Here is a 15,228-nt window from a genome sequence, read left to right on the forward strand (position 1 = left end):
AAAAAAAAAAAAAAAATTAACCAGGTGTGATGGCTCACGCCTGTAATCCCAGCTACTCAGTAGGCTGAGGCACAAGGATTATTTGAACCTGGGAAGCAGAAGTTGCAGTGAGCTGAGATCACACCACTGCACTCCAGCCTGGGCAATAGAGCAAGACTCTGTCTCAAAATAAATAAATAAATAAATAAAAATAAAACTATGACATATCAGAGCCAACAGCCTTCTTAGGAATCTGCTGGGCCTGCTCCTAGTCTGACAGATGAGGACACTGAGGCCTCCTAGGGGCCTGGTGACTCGCCCAAAGCTGCAGCGAAGAAACAGAGTCCCCTAAGACTCAGTGCAGTGCCCCCTCCTCCAGCCAGGGCCCTACTTCCCTCCCATTAGCCTGACAAGGCGCGCATCCTCAGCCGCCTACAGTTTCTTTAGTTCATATTTTCTAAGCAGTGTACGTGTTTAGTCTGAGTCTGATAGCACCTACATTATTGGAAGGAACTTTGCCCTGTTATAATACTCAAGGCATTTATTTACCAGGACAACAGGTTTAGATAGCTAAGGTTTTGTGTCCAGCCACGAGAAAGTCAATTTAAGCTTACGTTATGTAAGCTTAACTGTTAACCATCACCCTGCTTCACCATGGTTCACGCCCTGAGGCCAAGTGGCTTTCATATTGTAATGAGTCAATTCCAATAATTTCTGACATCCCTGGGTTTCTGAATTAGAAAACAGAAGCACCAACCTGAAAGTGAAGTCATAACTTTCTTCTTCTGAGTCATAAGAATTGAAAGCCAAATACAACCTAGCAATCGCCTTATTTCACAGATGCCTCCTGCCTCTCCACCCAAATCTCTGAGGCTTCTTAGGATAGAAGAAACTCGGGAGCTCTCTGGTGAAGAAAGTGGGGTCCAGAGAGGAGTGACTCACCCCAGGTCCTGCCACCAGTGAGTGCGAGGGCCCAAATGGACCCTACCAAGTGCCCTCTCCTCCTCAGTCTGCCCTCTAGGGCTTGGGCTGGAGGATGCCATTCCATAAACATACCAATTACATGGAAAAATCTAGGACAGAGAAGAAAAGGGTTCCCATGATCCAGCTTTTGGGAAATTATTTTTGAGGGGGTGAGGAATTTCTTAAGTGTCATTGTTTATTTTCTGAGCATGTTGGCTCTCAAGATTAATCCCCAAAGAAGAAAATTAAAGTATGACCCAAGGCCTCAAGGGATTTGTTCTTTAACATCAACAAAACAATTAACAAGAAAAATCTGAAGGTTGAAGGCCCCTGACCTCTTAATGTCTTTTTCTAGCTTTTGCAACACATTGGAAAGCTCAGGACATCTAATCTCAGTTTCTGCTAAGTGGACGAAAGCTGGTCAGGTGTAAAACAGGGCTGGTGTGCACTCTGACCACTAGTGTGGGGGTGTTTTCTCTCTGGAGATGCCTCTGACTTTCTGAGCTTCAGTTCTGGGTGATAAGACTCCCTGATACCTTTTCAATTAAACATTCTTCTTTTTTTTTTTAGATGGAGTTTCACTCTTGTCGCCCAGGCTGGAGTGCAGTGGCATGATCTCAGCTCACTGTAACCTCCTACTGCCCGGGTTCAAGTGATTCTCCTGCCTCAGCCTCCTTAGTAGCTGGGATTACAGGCGCACACCACCACACCCAGCTAATTTTGTATTTGTATTTGTATTTTTTTATTATTATTTTTTTTTAATTTTTTTTTTTTTGAGACGGAGTCTCGCTCTGCCGCCCGGGCTGGAGTGCAGTGGCCGGATCTCAGCTCACTGCAAGCTCCGCCTCCCGGGTTCATGCCATTCTTCTGCCTCAGCCTCCGGAGTAGCTGGGACTACAGGCGTCCGCCACCTCGCCCGGCTAGTTTTTTGTATTTTTTAGTAGAGACGGGGTTTCACCGTGTTAGCCAGGATGGTCTCGATCTCCTGACCTCGTGATCCGCCCGTCTCGGCCTCCCAAAGTGCTGGGATTACAGGCTTGAGCCACTGCGCCCGGCCAATTTTGTATTTTTAGTAGAGATGGGGTTTCTCCATGTTGCTCAGGCTGGTCTCGAACTCCTGACCTCAGGTGATCCACCCTCCTCAGCCTCCCAAAGTGCTGGGATTATAGGAGTGAGCCACCATGCCCTGCTCAATTCAACATTCTTAAGTCCCCAGTAAGTCAAAGAAATAATGGGCAACACAGACGTTTCCTAATCTGATCAGTGACTGGCTTGGGCCTTTCTGAAAGTGCTCTTGTGGGCTTCCCACACTGGGTCCGAAGGTAGGACGCAAGCACATTCCTCAGAGCAAGGGGCCAGCCAAGCCCACTGAGGGAGGGAAGAGCTCTGGTGGCATCGCAGACACCTGCTCAGAGTGCTGGACTCCACCTGGGGCCCCAGACCACCCTCCCCCATCAGCAGCAGCCGGTGTCAACCTCCAGCACTGGAGCTGTCACATCACTGCTGGTGATGTATGTTCTTTGTTCTTTTTCTTTGTGAAGGTCGTGTTATTTTTTACATTTGATAGACACTGGGGTATTCCTTTTACTGCTTATTTTTACTTTAGTCTTACCGTAGATCATGGCATTGGGTGAAGCCAGCTCTAGACACAGTGATGGCATTGTTCTATAGAAACAGGGGTCTTGCAAGTGAGCCCTGAAAGGGAACCTCCCAGAGCCAGGGTAGGCGAGGAGGTGATTAAGGGCCATCACCTCATTTCTCTAGGCTGGAGCCAACATTCCATTAACATGGCTTCTGGGGAGTTAAAGTTTGCCTTTACTTCTTATCAGGTCATATTTGACAGCAAGTTAAACCTTCTTAGCCACATGGATTTTTCAGAGTCTCTGTGCCTGAGGTGCTTGGCACAGGGGCCCAAACAAGGTGACTGTTCAGGCACCCCCGTGGTACACCTGAGTTTGCCTGGAAGCCGCCACCTCCCTGGCTCTGGCTGCAGTGTCCCAGTGCTCAGCTGAACTTTGTTTCTTTGACTCCTGAAGCACAGCCAGCCATTGAACACAGGGAAGAAAGGACGAGACTAAAGGGAGCTGTTGCTTTCAGGACTGCTTCATGAATTTCCCCTAAAGAGACACAAAGAAGACTAGAGCCCCATAGTCCCCTTTGTCATCAGAGCCCTCATTTTTGCTGTGTTTCTGTTGATGGTAAGATGGCCCTGTCTCTGTCTACCAGGCCACACCCAGCCCGACAGAGCACATACCTCCTCTCTCTCCACTCAGAAACGCACCAGGATGCATTTCAAAATCTCTTCAGCTGAGCAAACAGACCCCCGCCTGCATCCCCCAGGGCTGGTGCTGCCCTGCCCTCTGAGCACCTGTACCCTGCTCTGGGCAGGCCGTCACTTGGCCTCCCCTGGGTTGGGCTTGACAGCGGACTGTCATAGTGGCTGAGTTCAAAATCAGCCTGCATGGCAGCGCCTTCCTGAGGTTTAGAAGGTGTTTTGCAGCCCCTGGCTGAGAGGCCCCGCAATGTGAGAGTGGACACCCATAGTCAAAAAGTTCTCCATTTCAAGAACGCGTACAGCCACCTTCCTTACCGCCGGCCCTGCTGGGCAGCCTGCTTCTTATCGTTTGCACCTCATTGCTTTCCTCACCTGCCATCTCACACGTGGCTGCCCTGTGTTGCCCCTGTGTGCCGTGCCAATTGTGTTTTTTTGCTCTGTGTACATTTTGGTTTTATTTGGGGTTGCTGTTGATGATTTTCTTTGTTCCGGTGTTCTGTCTCCCCTCGCTGGCTGTGTGGGGGCTGCCTGGCCCGCTGCTTGTCGCCTCCATAGATCCCCGTTGCGCAGCCCTCTGTCATGGACGACATTGAGGTGTGGCTCAGGACCGACCTGGTGAGACTCGACTTTTCTATTTCATGTGTGGGGTGTGGAGCGGCAGAGGCTCTTCTGAGGACAGGCCTTGGGGGAGCATCAGCAGGGGCTCCACCTCTGTCTGGGTCAGTGGAGAAGGGAGGTCTGGGCACGCTCCGTAGCTGCTCCTCCTCCCCGACATCAGCCCATAGCTGTGGATGCTGCGGTGGCCTCCAGGCCTGCGGAGGCCAGCTGTGCTGGGGCAAGGCCCTGGGCACCAACTCCTTTACCCACACAGTCCTAGCCTTAGCCGGCTCCAAAACATACACTTGCCTTCCCCCCAGTTTCTTTTCCATTTAAGATGTGTGTGCGTGCTTTGGTTTTTGGGGGGAGGGAGTGTGGGGGGAGCATGTTTTGTTTTGTTTTTTGTTTTCATTTCTTTTTTTTTTTAATTGTGAAGTATACACACAGTGCTTTTGTTTTTAATTCGCTGTCATCCCCCTCCTCCCTTCCTGATTTTTGATTTAAAAGAGCCCCTGCCCCAAAGACCCATTGTCTCCATCCTAGAGATAGGGCTAGAAGATGAGGATACTATGCATCTGAAAATGGCAACAGGTCCCAAGAAAGGAGAGCTGCAGTGGCTGCCCGTGATAACTGCTGGCCCTCCCTCTGTTCTTCACAAAGCACTTTCACTCTCAGCAGCCCAGCAGGGGGTCAGGGTGGCAGGTGAAGAAGTGCACTCTGGGAAATGGCTTGCCCAGAGTCATGGGGTAGTTGGATTCTCCCCCATAGCTGGAGATACCTCATCTCCCTCCTAGCTGCCTCCTCTGCAGGGGGCCTTGTCCCCAGGCAGAAGAGCCTGTTGAGTTCTTTAACCACAGGGTCAGCCTGGCTATCTTTGGGCTGGTGACCTGGCCACCTCCCACACTAGGACAGCAGGCCTCAGGTTGGGGCCTCTGGCTGCTCTGGGCCTCCTCCCCAGAAGGTCAGGCTTTCCAAACACATGCCTTGCCAAAGAAGGCAGCTGCCTGGGTGTCAGGGAGGAAGAACACACCCCAGGACATCTTTCCCAAGGGGATGCCTCGGAAAGAAATTGCTTCTCTCGCAGAAGCAAGGCAGGAAGCACCAAGCTCCTTAATTTCTAAGGGGGACCCCAGGGTCCAGACAGGGAAGGGATGTGTCCAGTAAGGCTACATAGCAGGTCAGTGGTAGAGCCAGGAAGGAACCCAGGTCTCCTAGCCCAGCCCGGGGCTTTGTCACTTCCCCATCCTGCCCCTTCCCAATGAGGCCCTGCACATGCTGCTCTTCCCCAGTCCCCAGGGAAGCCCCTGAACTCAAGGCACTACTGTGCTCTCCAAACAAAATCACATCTGATGCGCTTTAACTTTTGAGTGCACAGAACCTCCATGGCTGCTTCCGGAGCCAGCAGCAGGTGATACAATCTGGGCCACAGGAGGAGGCTGGTGCAGCTCCCAGGAGGCGGCAGGACATGGCTTCTCAAAGTACCTACTGAGTGACAGGCCCTGTGCTGTGGGCTTTGTGGCCCTGAGCCATCCAGGCCTCGTGCGGTTTCCAGCTATTGGTGTGAACAGCCTCTTCCCAGAAACCCTGTGGCTGGCAGCGAGTGGGTGTTGTGTTGGGCACACGTGACCCTGTGTGTGCTCAGGGTGTGCTCAGGCTACTGCTCTGTAGCTCAGGCTGCACCCCTGTGGCTACTGCTCTGTGCCTCTCCCTAGAGCCTCAAGAGTGCTGAAGGTAGGGTCCTGCCCTCCTCAGCCCAGGCTGGAGAACCAGCCTGCACCGTTTTTGGAGTTTTCTTTCCAGCCCTTCTGGAGGATCAAAACCTAAAACATATTTGAATTTTTTTGCTTTTGTTTTTTGAAACAAGGCTTCTCTTTCTCCAATAAGAAGAGCAGTATTTTACTATTACAGAAATCTGGAAACAGGGGAAATTAGGAAGTTTTGTTTGGGCTGCCCTGGGTAGTGCTGCCCTAGGGTGGCCATGGGCAGACAGAGGTGGCTGGGCGGGCAGTGCTCGGACCACTGCCCTAATTTCATTCTCTCTGCTCCTCCCACAGAAGGGCGATGACCTGGAGGAGGGTGTCACAAGTGAAGGTATGGCCTGGCCAATGGCCTTACGACCCCATTTTGTTGCCCCTGCCCAGGCTGCACAGGAGCCAGCCCCCATCACCTTGGAGCCCCCGCTGCCAGAGCACCTACTGGTGCCAGGCCCTGAGCCGTGGACTTCACGGCTGGCTTGGTCCCACCCAGGTCTTATGCTGATTTAGGAAGTGTGATTTATCTTGCTTATTGGGAAACAGAGGTCGGAAAGAACATGTGACTTCCACAAAGTTGCAGAGCTGGTGAATAGCAGGTGCAGATTGCCACCTGGTCCCGAGCCACAGGTGCTCAGCCCAGGTCAGACACGCGCAGTTTGTGGGGGTGCGCATCAGGACCCTTGGGCCACTGAGCCAGAAGAGAGGAGCCTCTCCGAGGTCTTCGTTCTCCCACGTGGCTACCCCCCACATCCTCTGTCCTTCACATCCTGCCTCCCCGAGCTCATCTTGCCCCTCTCCACCTGCCTCTCCATGCTCCTGTCGCCCCTCCCCAAGTCTGCCAGACCCTGTGACCAGACCGCTGTGCAGGGAGGAAAACTTTAGAGGACCCTGCTCCTGAGCTCTGGATGCCCATATAAATGGGGCCCTCCCCTCCCCACTGCCTTCCTCAGCATCTCGTCAGTCTCCCCCATTGGTGGGCAAGGGTAGGGTAGGTGGGATGGTTCCTGCCTGGTTAATCAGGAGCCGGCCCCTCCAGCTTACCCTGCCCCACCCCCAGTGCTGATCTGGAAAATGGACAAAACTGGAAATGGACAAACTGGACAAAATGGACAAACTGGAAAATGGACAAAACCCAGTGCTGATTTGGAAAATGGTCAGTGGTTGGGTGAGCGCTCTGGGCTGTGTTTTCCAGAGCCTTTCCCTACCGGGCCGGAGGGCTGGGCACAGCCGGGACCCTCTCCCAACACTGCAGCTTACAAAGCCCTCCCCTCCTAGGTGGGCTTCATGCCTGCCCTAGAGGAGGAAACAAGCTGAGGAGTAGAAGGGTGCGCCTCCTCTGGTGGCCGGCTCTCACCAACCCTGACCCTTGCCTTGGTTTGTATTGCAGAGTTTGATAAATTCCTTGAAGAAAGAGCCAAAGCTGCTGAAATGGTTCCTGACCTCCCCTCGCCCCCCATGGAGGCTCCTGCCCCAGCCTCAAACCCTTCTGGCCGGAAGAAGCCAGAGCGGTCAGAGGATGCCCTCTTCGCCCTGTGAGCGGCTCTGTGGTTTGCCTCCCCAGATGGCGGGTCCCCACTCGCACCCCATGGACACCAGGCACTGGCCACTCCTGCATCCCCAGCTCCACACGGCCTGCACACCTGTGTCTCCATGGAAATGCCACCGTGTCTGCTCCCAGGCTTCCCACTAGTCACGGCCAGCTTCAGCCACCTTCTTTTCTCTGAGTGGTGGGACAGCTGCAGCCAGAGACTCCTTTCCCTCCCACTACGGGCCCCTCTGCCCATGTTTCCTCCAAGGAAGAGTGGGCAGAGTGGCCCAGCCCCAGGCAGTGCTTCCTGAGCAGACCACCCAGACTGTCTTTCCTCCACCCACCCACGAAGAAGGAGCAGGCCTGGCCCTGCCCTGTGCTCACCTCTGCCTGGCTCAGCAACCTTCTCAGGCATTCTGCCCACCTGGGCACCTCTCTCCCCAAAGGGTCTTTGTGGCATCTCTGGAAGAGCAGGGTGCGCTGCACCCACCTGGGGCCTGGTCTCCCTCCTTGGACTTGTCACTTTGTGACGTTTGGCTTGTCGGCACTTGAGAAGGCTCTGCTGGGTGTCCACGGAGGGTCTCTCACCTTGACCCTCTCTCCATCACTCAGCTGCCAGCGCAGGCTTCACACCCGAGCTGGCTCAGCAGCTGAGCCTGGCACCAAGGGGCCCTGCAGGCTCCCAGGGCAGGGAGAGGGCCAAGGACAATTGGGAGGGCAGCAGGCAGCCCGCAGATGGTGGCCATGTGGCACGCTGCTGAGACAACACTACCAATAAACCAAACTGCCGTGCACACACTGCAGGCTCACACCCACACACCTGGCCCTGGCTTGTGGAGGGGCTTGCATTGGAGGCATTGCTCTGGCTTGCCTGGGGAAGTGTCGCAGGTGTGCACATGGGCCACACTCAAGGCTGTGGCCTGGCCTATCGTAGCCTCACACCTCTGCCTCCAGAGCCAGCAGTAAAGAACTTTGCAGCACACTTGGAGGTTCCCAATGACTGAGAGGCCTGAGCAGCACTAAGGCCCCCGCACTGCTCTCTGGCATTGGCCTTGGCCTGCTTGCACAGACTGTCCTGACAGCCTGGCCTCCTCCCACCTCAGAGGTTCTCTGGCCACCAATTTATACTGTCTCCCCAAGCTGGTCCTGAAGGCAGACAGAGCAGCTAGGGGCTGGTAACATACACTCCCATCCTGTGTCCTCATTGGTGTGTCTCCTGGCCATGGGCAAGGGACTCATGGGTTATCCCAGGTGCTGGTCCAGCCAGACACCTCCCCCACACCTCTCAACAAGCTGCTGTTGCTCAGAAGAAGGAGAATGCTGCAGCTGTACACACCCCCGTGCGTCTTGGGCCCAGCTCACTGGGTCAGTCTGTTCCTGACCCCTCCAGCATGCACTGCCTAGGTCAGCACAGGTTCCTGACCCATGGTGTAGTTAGCCCTTCCCATCTGGCAGGATGGCCGAGACCACCAGCCAAGCAGGGAAAGGGGGCTGGGCTTGACAGGAGAAGAGACCAGTGACACGGTCTTTGGGGAGCATTCAGGATGGTGACTTCAGCTGGGAGCCATGCTGAGCACCAACAGGAACTGTTCAGTGAAGAGCAAGTGCTGCCCGACCCAGGACCCCGTGCCAGGCTAGCAGCCCTCCAGCTTCCTCCTGAGAGGAGACCTCAGTCTGGCTGAGGGTGGGACTAGCGGGGATGTCACACTCCAGTTCCTCAGGTTCACCCAGGGAGCTCCTCCATGGAGCCTGGCCAGCCTGATTCTAGCCCTGTCCTCTCTGGCAGTACGTGCCACACCTGGCCTCTCTGCTCCCTGACACTTGATGAGCCCCTGCCTGTCTCCTCAATGTTTCTCAGAGACAGACCTCCCTGAGGCCAGCTTGAATGTCAAGACTTCTGAAGTCAGCTGGCTTCACTTGAGCTGCAGAAAAGGTGGCTGGGATGGCCCAGGTGCACCCAGAGGCCCCAGCCCTTTGGCTGCCTTTGGGTTGTGACTTGGGTTGTCTCTGAAGCCCTGCCAGAGCTGGGCCTACGGGTGGTGGGCGGCTGGGCCTCGGGCAGTCAGTGCTCTGCAGCCTCAGCACTGTAGCCCAGACCCAGTGTCCTCGGAGGGAAGAGCCAGCATCCCTGCCCCATGGAACGGGGAGTCCCGAAAGGTCAGGAGCCTGGAGGCTCTGAAAGAAGCAGGGCTTCCACAGTGCTTGAAGCTGGGATAGGTACCCTCCTGGGGAGCCCCCAGCAAAGCTGTTTTCATACCCACGCCCAGAGCTGCCCCACCCCAGTTCCAGCTCCCGCTCTGGCTCCAGTGCCAGCTGGTTGCCAGCCATGATTGGAGAGGCCTGGCTGCCCCAGGGGCAGCAGGGAGTGGTGGACCTGTATGGGCTGGCAGGAGGCCATTGGCCATGCTGACAAGTATCACCTGCCTTCCTGGCCTGGAGCCACCCCTCGGGTGGCTTTCCAGTGCCCACTTGCACCTCCTATCCAGAGGTAGCCTTCCCCACCTGTAGGCAGAGGGAGCTCTTGCTTGAGACCTGCACAGGAAGCAAGTACAGCCCCAGTGACCTAGAGGGGCTTCCGCTCAGCCCTGGCGAGATGTCCTGTCCTGAGGTCTCTGCTCCCAGACTCCACCATGTGGGGAGCACAGTCCTCAGGCTGCCTGGTCCAGGAAGGGGGCGCGATCCTGTCAGGAAACCTGGACTCTCAAGGCCCACCAGCCTCTCTGTGAGTGTTAGAAATCACAGATACAGTATATACTTAATTACACTAAATTATTGCTGGGATTCCTCATAAGCACTAATTATACCTGATTATAGGTTAAAATATTTATTTTGTCAAAATATTTTCTTGGGAATGTGTTTAACCCTTTCTGTGTTCATTGTGTGCTGAGATGTGAAAACTAGCCATTCCCTCCTGCCTACCGTTTTGGCCAGTGGGCAGCAGAGAATGGCGCCATGTGCAGTTGGGCCCCCGGCACCGTGGGCCTTCGGCCCGCCTGCCACAGAGTGGCCCTGGCTGGGCAGCCTGCAGGCACTGAGCAGACCAGCTGTGGTCAGGCTGAGAGAATGACCGGCTCGCTTACCAGCATGCATGGGACAAGGGGCTTTGGAGCCTCAAGGGGTTGTTGGCCTGGGCTGGAGGGAAAGGTGACCATCCAGCTTTCTGTCCTCCTGTCTTTCTGTTAGCGCCTCCACGTGAGTGATGGTGCCTTGGTTCACTGGCCTTCCCCCACCTCCCCACCCTGCCACCTGGTGATCTTGGGGCCTGTGCTGTCACTCCAGCCCCTGGGGAGAAGACGACCCAGCCGGGAGAGTTGGGGCAAGGGCTCTGCATGGCCCAGGGGCAACAGATGCTCGCAGGGCAGCTGCTGCCAATGCCCACACTCCTGCCCCCCTCCTTCCCACTGCCACACCCCATCCTGGGTCCCCGCAGACACACATCTCTAGCTCAGTCGGGCCCAGCCTTCTGGATGGCTCAGGGTAGGCCATGGGCCCACCTGGGGCCAGGCCAGCCCCTGCAGCTCTGGAAGAGCAGTGTGAAGGAGCGCTTGCTTGCAGCCTGGCCTCAGCCTCTGGCACTGCTGGGTGGCCCCCAGGAGCCTCTCCACTGTCGGCTGTGGGGACATCTCACCCATTTGGGTTACAGCCAGTCTTCCCCACCCAGAGAGAAATGTTTCCACCCCAGAGACATTGCTTGTCAGCCCCTGAAGTGCTTGCCTCCCCCAGTGCCCGTCACCAGCCCTTCCTATCTGTGGGGTCCAAGACAGGCTTCCCCTGCAGCTGCCGGGAGCAGCCATCAGCCCCTGAGTCAGAACTGCTTCTGTCTGTCCATACCTCCAGGCTCTCCCGGAGAGGGGGACAGATATTTATTTCCTAAAGTTTGCACTTAATTGTGAGGATTCTCAGGATTGTTGGGGGCTACCTGAAAAGAGGAATGTGTTGAATGTTGCATTTGCTGTCCACTCGTCCTAGAAGTTTAGTGTTCTTGTCACTGTCATGTGTTTCTGTGGGCAGAGCTGGTTCTGGAGGGTGGGTCAGTGCACCCGAGGCTCAGAGCATCCATCCACCCCACTGGCCCTCCTTCCGGATACCCTCTCTCTAGTTGGGTTCTTGCATGTAAAATACTCCACAATAAATAAGCAATTGAACAAATTGTGCCTGTGTGGTCTGTTGAATTGTCTACGACTGTCCGAAGGGCTTGCCAGTTTTGACCACCTGCTTTCTTTAAGCAGAGGTGGTCATGGGGACCCTCAGTCCACCCTTCCCCAGTGCCCAGGCTGCCTGAGCAGCCCATTACCTGGCCGGGAAAATCCCTGTGCATGGCCTAGGTTGTGGTGTCGGTGGGAGCAGCTGTGAACCTGCCACAACCTGCCTGAGAGCTCTAGGACCAAGTGCCGTGGTTGTTCCTAGGTCTCACCCTAGGTCCCAGATGGGCAGGAGGAGGCCACTCATCCTTGCCCAGGGCACCCAGGCCTTGAGCAAGCAGGCCTGAGCCAGCCCCGAACCCCTCTAAGCCCCAGCCCCCACCCTCAGCAGGGCTGCCACAGCTGGGCTGGGCATCATCTGCAGAGCCTATGCCGGGCACTGAATTTGAGAAGTGCTGCTCCAAGCCAGGTGGACTTCACACTTTCTTTGTTAACAGCTTTACTGAGATTTAATTCACATAGCATACAGTTTACCCATTTAAAGTGTACAACTAAGTAGTCCAGAATATTCATAGAGTGGGGCAATCCTCCCCACAACCAAATTTAGAACATTTTTATCCCCCCAAAAAGAAACCTGTCTCCTCCCATCCCTGCAGCCTGCTCTCCCTTTCTAAAAAGGCTTCTTTTCCCCTCTCCCCTTGTCCTGGAGGTGGGTGCCTGCAACCCTTTGTTGTAAGGCAGCTGTCCTCCCGGAAGGAGGCCCCTCAGGCCCAGAGATATAGGGGATCATAAGGGGTGCACTGTGGGAGCCTGTGGGACCTGTGCCTTCTCCAGGTGGCTTGGGAGGCCGAGGGCCCTTTAATCCCTTTGCTGGGGCTTAAGGACAGACCTCAAGTCAGGGTGGACTCGGCAAATCCCCGATGAACCTGGAGATCTTCCCAACTCCTTGCTATGCCAGAGAAGACATGGAGGACTAGAAAAAGCTGTATGCTTGCCCCAGGCCACACAGGGAGTAGTGGCAGAACCAGCAACCAACCCAGAGCCAGACCTCCCAGACAGGGCCATGGAGTGGGCAGGAAAGACACCACTTCCATGGCCAGCAGATAAAGCTGGCAGCAGCCCTCTGGGAGGGTGGCTCAGGAGGGGCTCTCCTGCCCACTGATACGAGGCAGGTCACGGCAGGGGCTGTGTTGGGACCACCACCATCACCAGTCGTAGCCAGAAGGGGCAGCACCCAGCTCCCTCTGGCCAGTTGCCTTGCTGGGCTCCAGGGAGCTCTGCAGAGCCCTGTTTCTGACCAGTTGGAGGGAGACAGAGGTTCCCACACCCAGGGGGGAAGGGGAGTGGGCTTCTGAAGTGGGGGTAGGACCTAGGGGCTGCAAACCCAGGTCCCTTTGAACAGACAACGTAGACCCTGGCTCATTATGTGCTCCCAGCACTGTAGCAGGCAATGTGAGCAGTGAAAGAGGCCTGAACTCTATCCCTACCCTGTGGAGGGTAGATTGGTCCTGAGGCACCACTGTGGATCACCAGGACACCTAGGCCACTTGTACTTTCAGCAGTGTTCCTGAGAGCCTGCTGCGTGCCAGGCTGATGCCACAGGCGAGGGACAGGGCTGCTCCAGTCCTGCCCTTGGGGAACGTGCAGCCTGGTTCCATTCCCAGAGTCAAGGGGACTCTGCGGTCAGTAAGTGTCGTAGCCCTCTTCCAGGGCCTGCAGGGAGAGGAGGCTCTGAGCTGAGCCCCAGGGCACTGAAGCTGCACACTTGAGGTGTGCATTGTGGGAGCCTGTGGGTAGGCCAGCCGCACGGGAACAGGAGCGTGGCCGTGCGACTCTGACGCAACCGACTCGAGGGCACTTGCCGAAGTGTGCTTTCCCGATACATTCACAGCTGTTCTGATCAAGGAGGGGCTCTGTGGAAAAAGAAATTGGGGAAATGCTTGAGCAGAGTAGCATCAGGACCTCTTTGCCAAAAGGAGGCAGTTTGTGGCCCAAAGTTCTCATTTAGAGATGACATATTGGACATTTTTTGGTTATGGAAGAAACTGTTTAATCAGAAGAATGTGTTATGTAGATAGAATTATGTAACTGAATTAGCTTCAGGCACAACTGGATCCAGGTGCTTGTGAATTTGGTCAGGAATCTGTCTGTCTAAGTCTTGGTTCTGCCTCCTCTGGGTTGGCTCTTCCATGTGGCTGACTGCAGGCTGCCTGGAGCTCTAGGCAGACATCCTGCTGGCAGAGAGAGGGTGCCTCTTTCCCAATACAGTAGTTCAGCAAAAGTCCCAGAACCCACCCTGAAAATCAGGCTCTTAGCAGAGGAAGAATGAAATCTGGGCAAGCACAAACAATAGATGGTCACTGCAGTGTGGATGGAGGGGGCCAGAGATGGGAGTGACACACTGAGGGCACAGACTTGGACAAAGACAAACTTCTGGACTCTCCCAGTGTTGCCTCCTCACCCCTTGGATGGAAGGCTCTGTCCTTAGAGCCCCATGAGAACTGTTTTCCATCCCTAGAGATCTGGGAGGGGCAGTGTGGGAACACTGTGGTCCCATCACTGCTCACGATGCACCTGCCCGTGAAAGCACCTGAGAAAGAGGGATTCTTTTCCAACTCGCCTGTTTTCCAAGAAAAGGGTCTCTGTTGGGTCCTGGGGGCAGGGGAAGGGCAGAAGCTGAGACCTTGATAGGGTTGCACGACCCACCCAGAATTTCCATCAGTTTATTTTACAGGAGCCCCTGTCAGGGCTTTTGGAGCAGACCCAGATGAGTCCGTCTGGGGCCTCCAAGCTCAGGCCCTCAACGTTCCAGGATGCAAAATCTCTACTCTCAGCACTAGAGAGTGAGCAGGATGCTCCCGGAAATTGAGTGGACTCCATTGTCTGGTGCCATTTCCTGTCCATCCCATGCCTACCTGGGGTTGCAGGCTTAACTGTAGGTGTTGGGTAAGTCACCGTCTCACTCTGGTCTTTACTCTCCTGATCCTGATCCGTAAACTGGTGTAGTGGGTAGTAAACCCAATGCCCACAGGGGCCTTATTACATGGATTTCCTCACTCTCCCTGCTGCCAGCTAGACTCATCCCTTTCAGTATGCAATTGGCCTCTCCTCAAACAGCCAGTTACCCCCCAGAGAACAGGTAGCAGTCTTCCTCAGCCTTTGTGAGCCACACTTCTCACTGTGCAGCAATCTTTGGGATTCAAGGAGCTCTTTTGTAGAGGGTGTGTTCAATGACTCATGATAAGCCTGCAGGTGCCCACATGGGTGTGAGCCTCCAGGGGCAAAGCTGGCCATGGAGGCTCAAAGAGGGCTGGAAAGAACTTGCCCAGCTCACCACAGAGCCCAAGCTGGAATGAAACCACAAGCGTCATCTACAACCAGAATCATCCATGTCAACAGTCATCTCACCCCGTTATATACAGATGAAGAAGTGGGGGAGGGGAGACTCAGGCTCTGAGCAGTCTCTTCTCCCAGCCTGGTCCCTCCGCCATAACCTGGGCAGGTCCCAGCTTGGCTCCCACAGCAGTGAAGGATATGCAGGGCCAGGCAGGGTGGCAGGGGGCTCTGGGAGTGGGGAGGGGTTTCAGTAGCCTAGGCAATGGCTAGGGTGGACAATCCAGCCTTTCTGCCCAGTGCCTGCCCTGCCATCCACCGCTGAGCTCCGGGCACCGAGGGCATGGCTGGACAGGACCAGCGGCCTGGGAAGAGGCCCTGCCCGCGCTGGACGCCTGCCCGAAAAGGATCGAAACCCACAGAAGCTGCCTCTCAGTCTCTAAGAGGCTTGGAGGAAGCGGGGAGATGCGAACCCCTATCTCCCAGTTGGCAACGCCGAGGTTGAGCAGGGGCCGGGCTGGGTGACCTGGGAGGAATTCTCTGCTCTGGGCGCGCCACGCAGTCCCGGGTGGGGCTGTCCCGTGTTAGCCCTTCCGTGCCCGCGACGCTCACCTGGCGGCCGTCCCGACCAGGTGTCTGGCCCGAGGGCTGAGGCCA

At 55.4% G+C, this 15,228-nt stretch overlaps 1 protein-coding gene across 6 annotated transcripts in view; it reads left to right on the plus strand.

The window, feature by feature from the left end:
* The window catches only part of TOM1L2 (target of myb1-like 2 (chicken)), a 135,718-nt gene extending 124,471 nt beyond the window's left edge, over window positions 1–11,247 (plus strand). For 5 of the 6 annotated variants that reach the window (XM_011952137.1, XM_011952138.1, XM_011952139.1 and 2 more), the window contains 3 exons: window positions 3,773–3,832; window positions 5,869–5,905; window positions 6,956–11,247. In XM_011952137.1, the coding sequence (XP_011807527.1) occupies window positions 3,773–3,832; window positions 5,869–5,905; window positions 6,956–7,104 (246 nt within the window). In that variant the 3' untranslated portion in view covers window positions 7,105–11,247. The remainder of the gene's footprint in view (window positions 1–3,772; window positions 3,833–5,868; window positions 5,906–6,955) is intronic. The other variant, XM_011952141.1, reaches the window with a different exon arrangement.
* Window positions 11,248–15,228: the final 3,981 nt, after the last annotated feature.

This window comes from Colobus angolensis, unplaced genomic scaffold, assembly GCF_000951035.1.
Source record: "Colobus angolensis palliatus isolate OR3802 unplaced genomic scaffold, Cang.pa_1.0 Scaffold335, whole genome shotgun sequence".
In the NCBI taxonomy this organism is placed as follows: Eukaryota; Metazoa; Chordata; class Mammalia; order Primates; family Cercopithecidae; genus Colobus; species Colobus angolensis.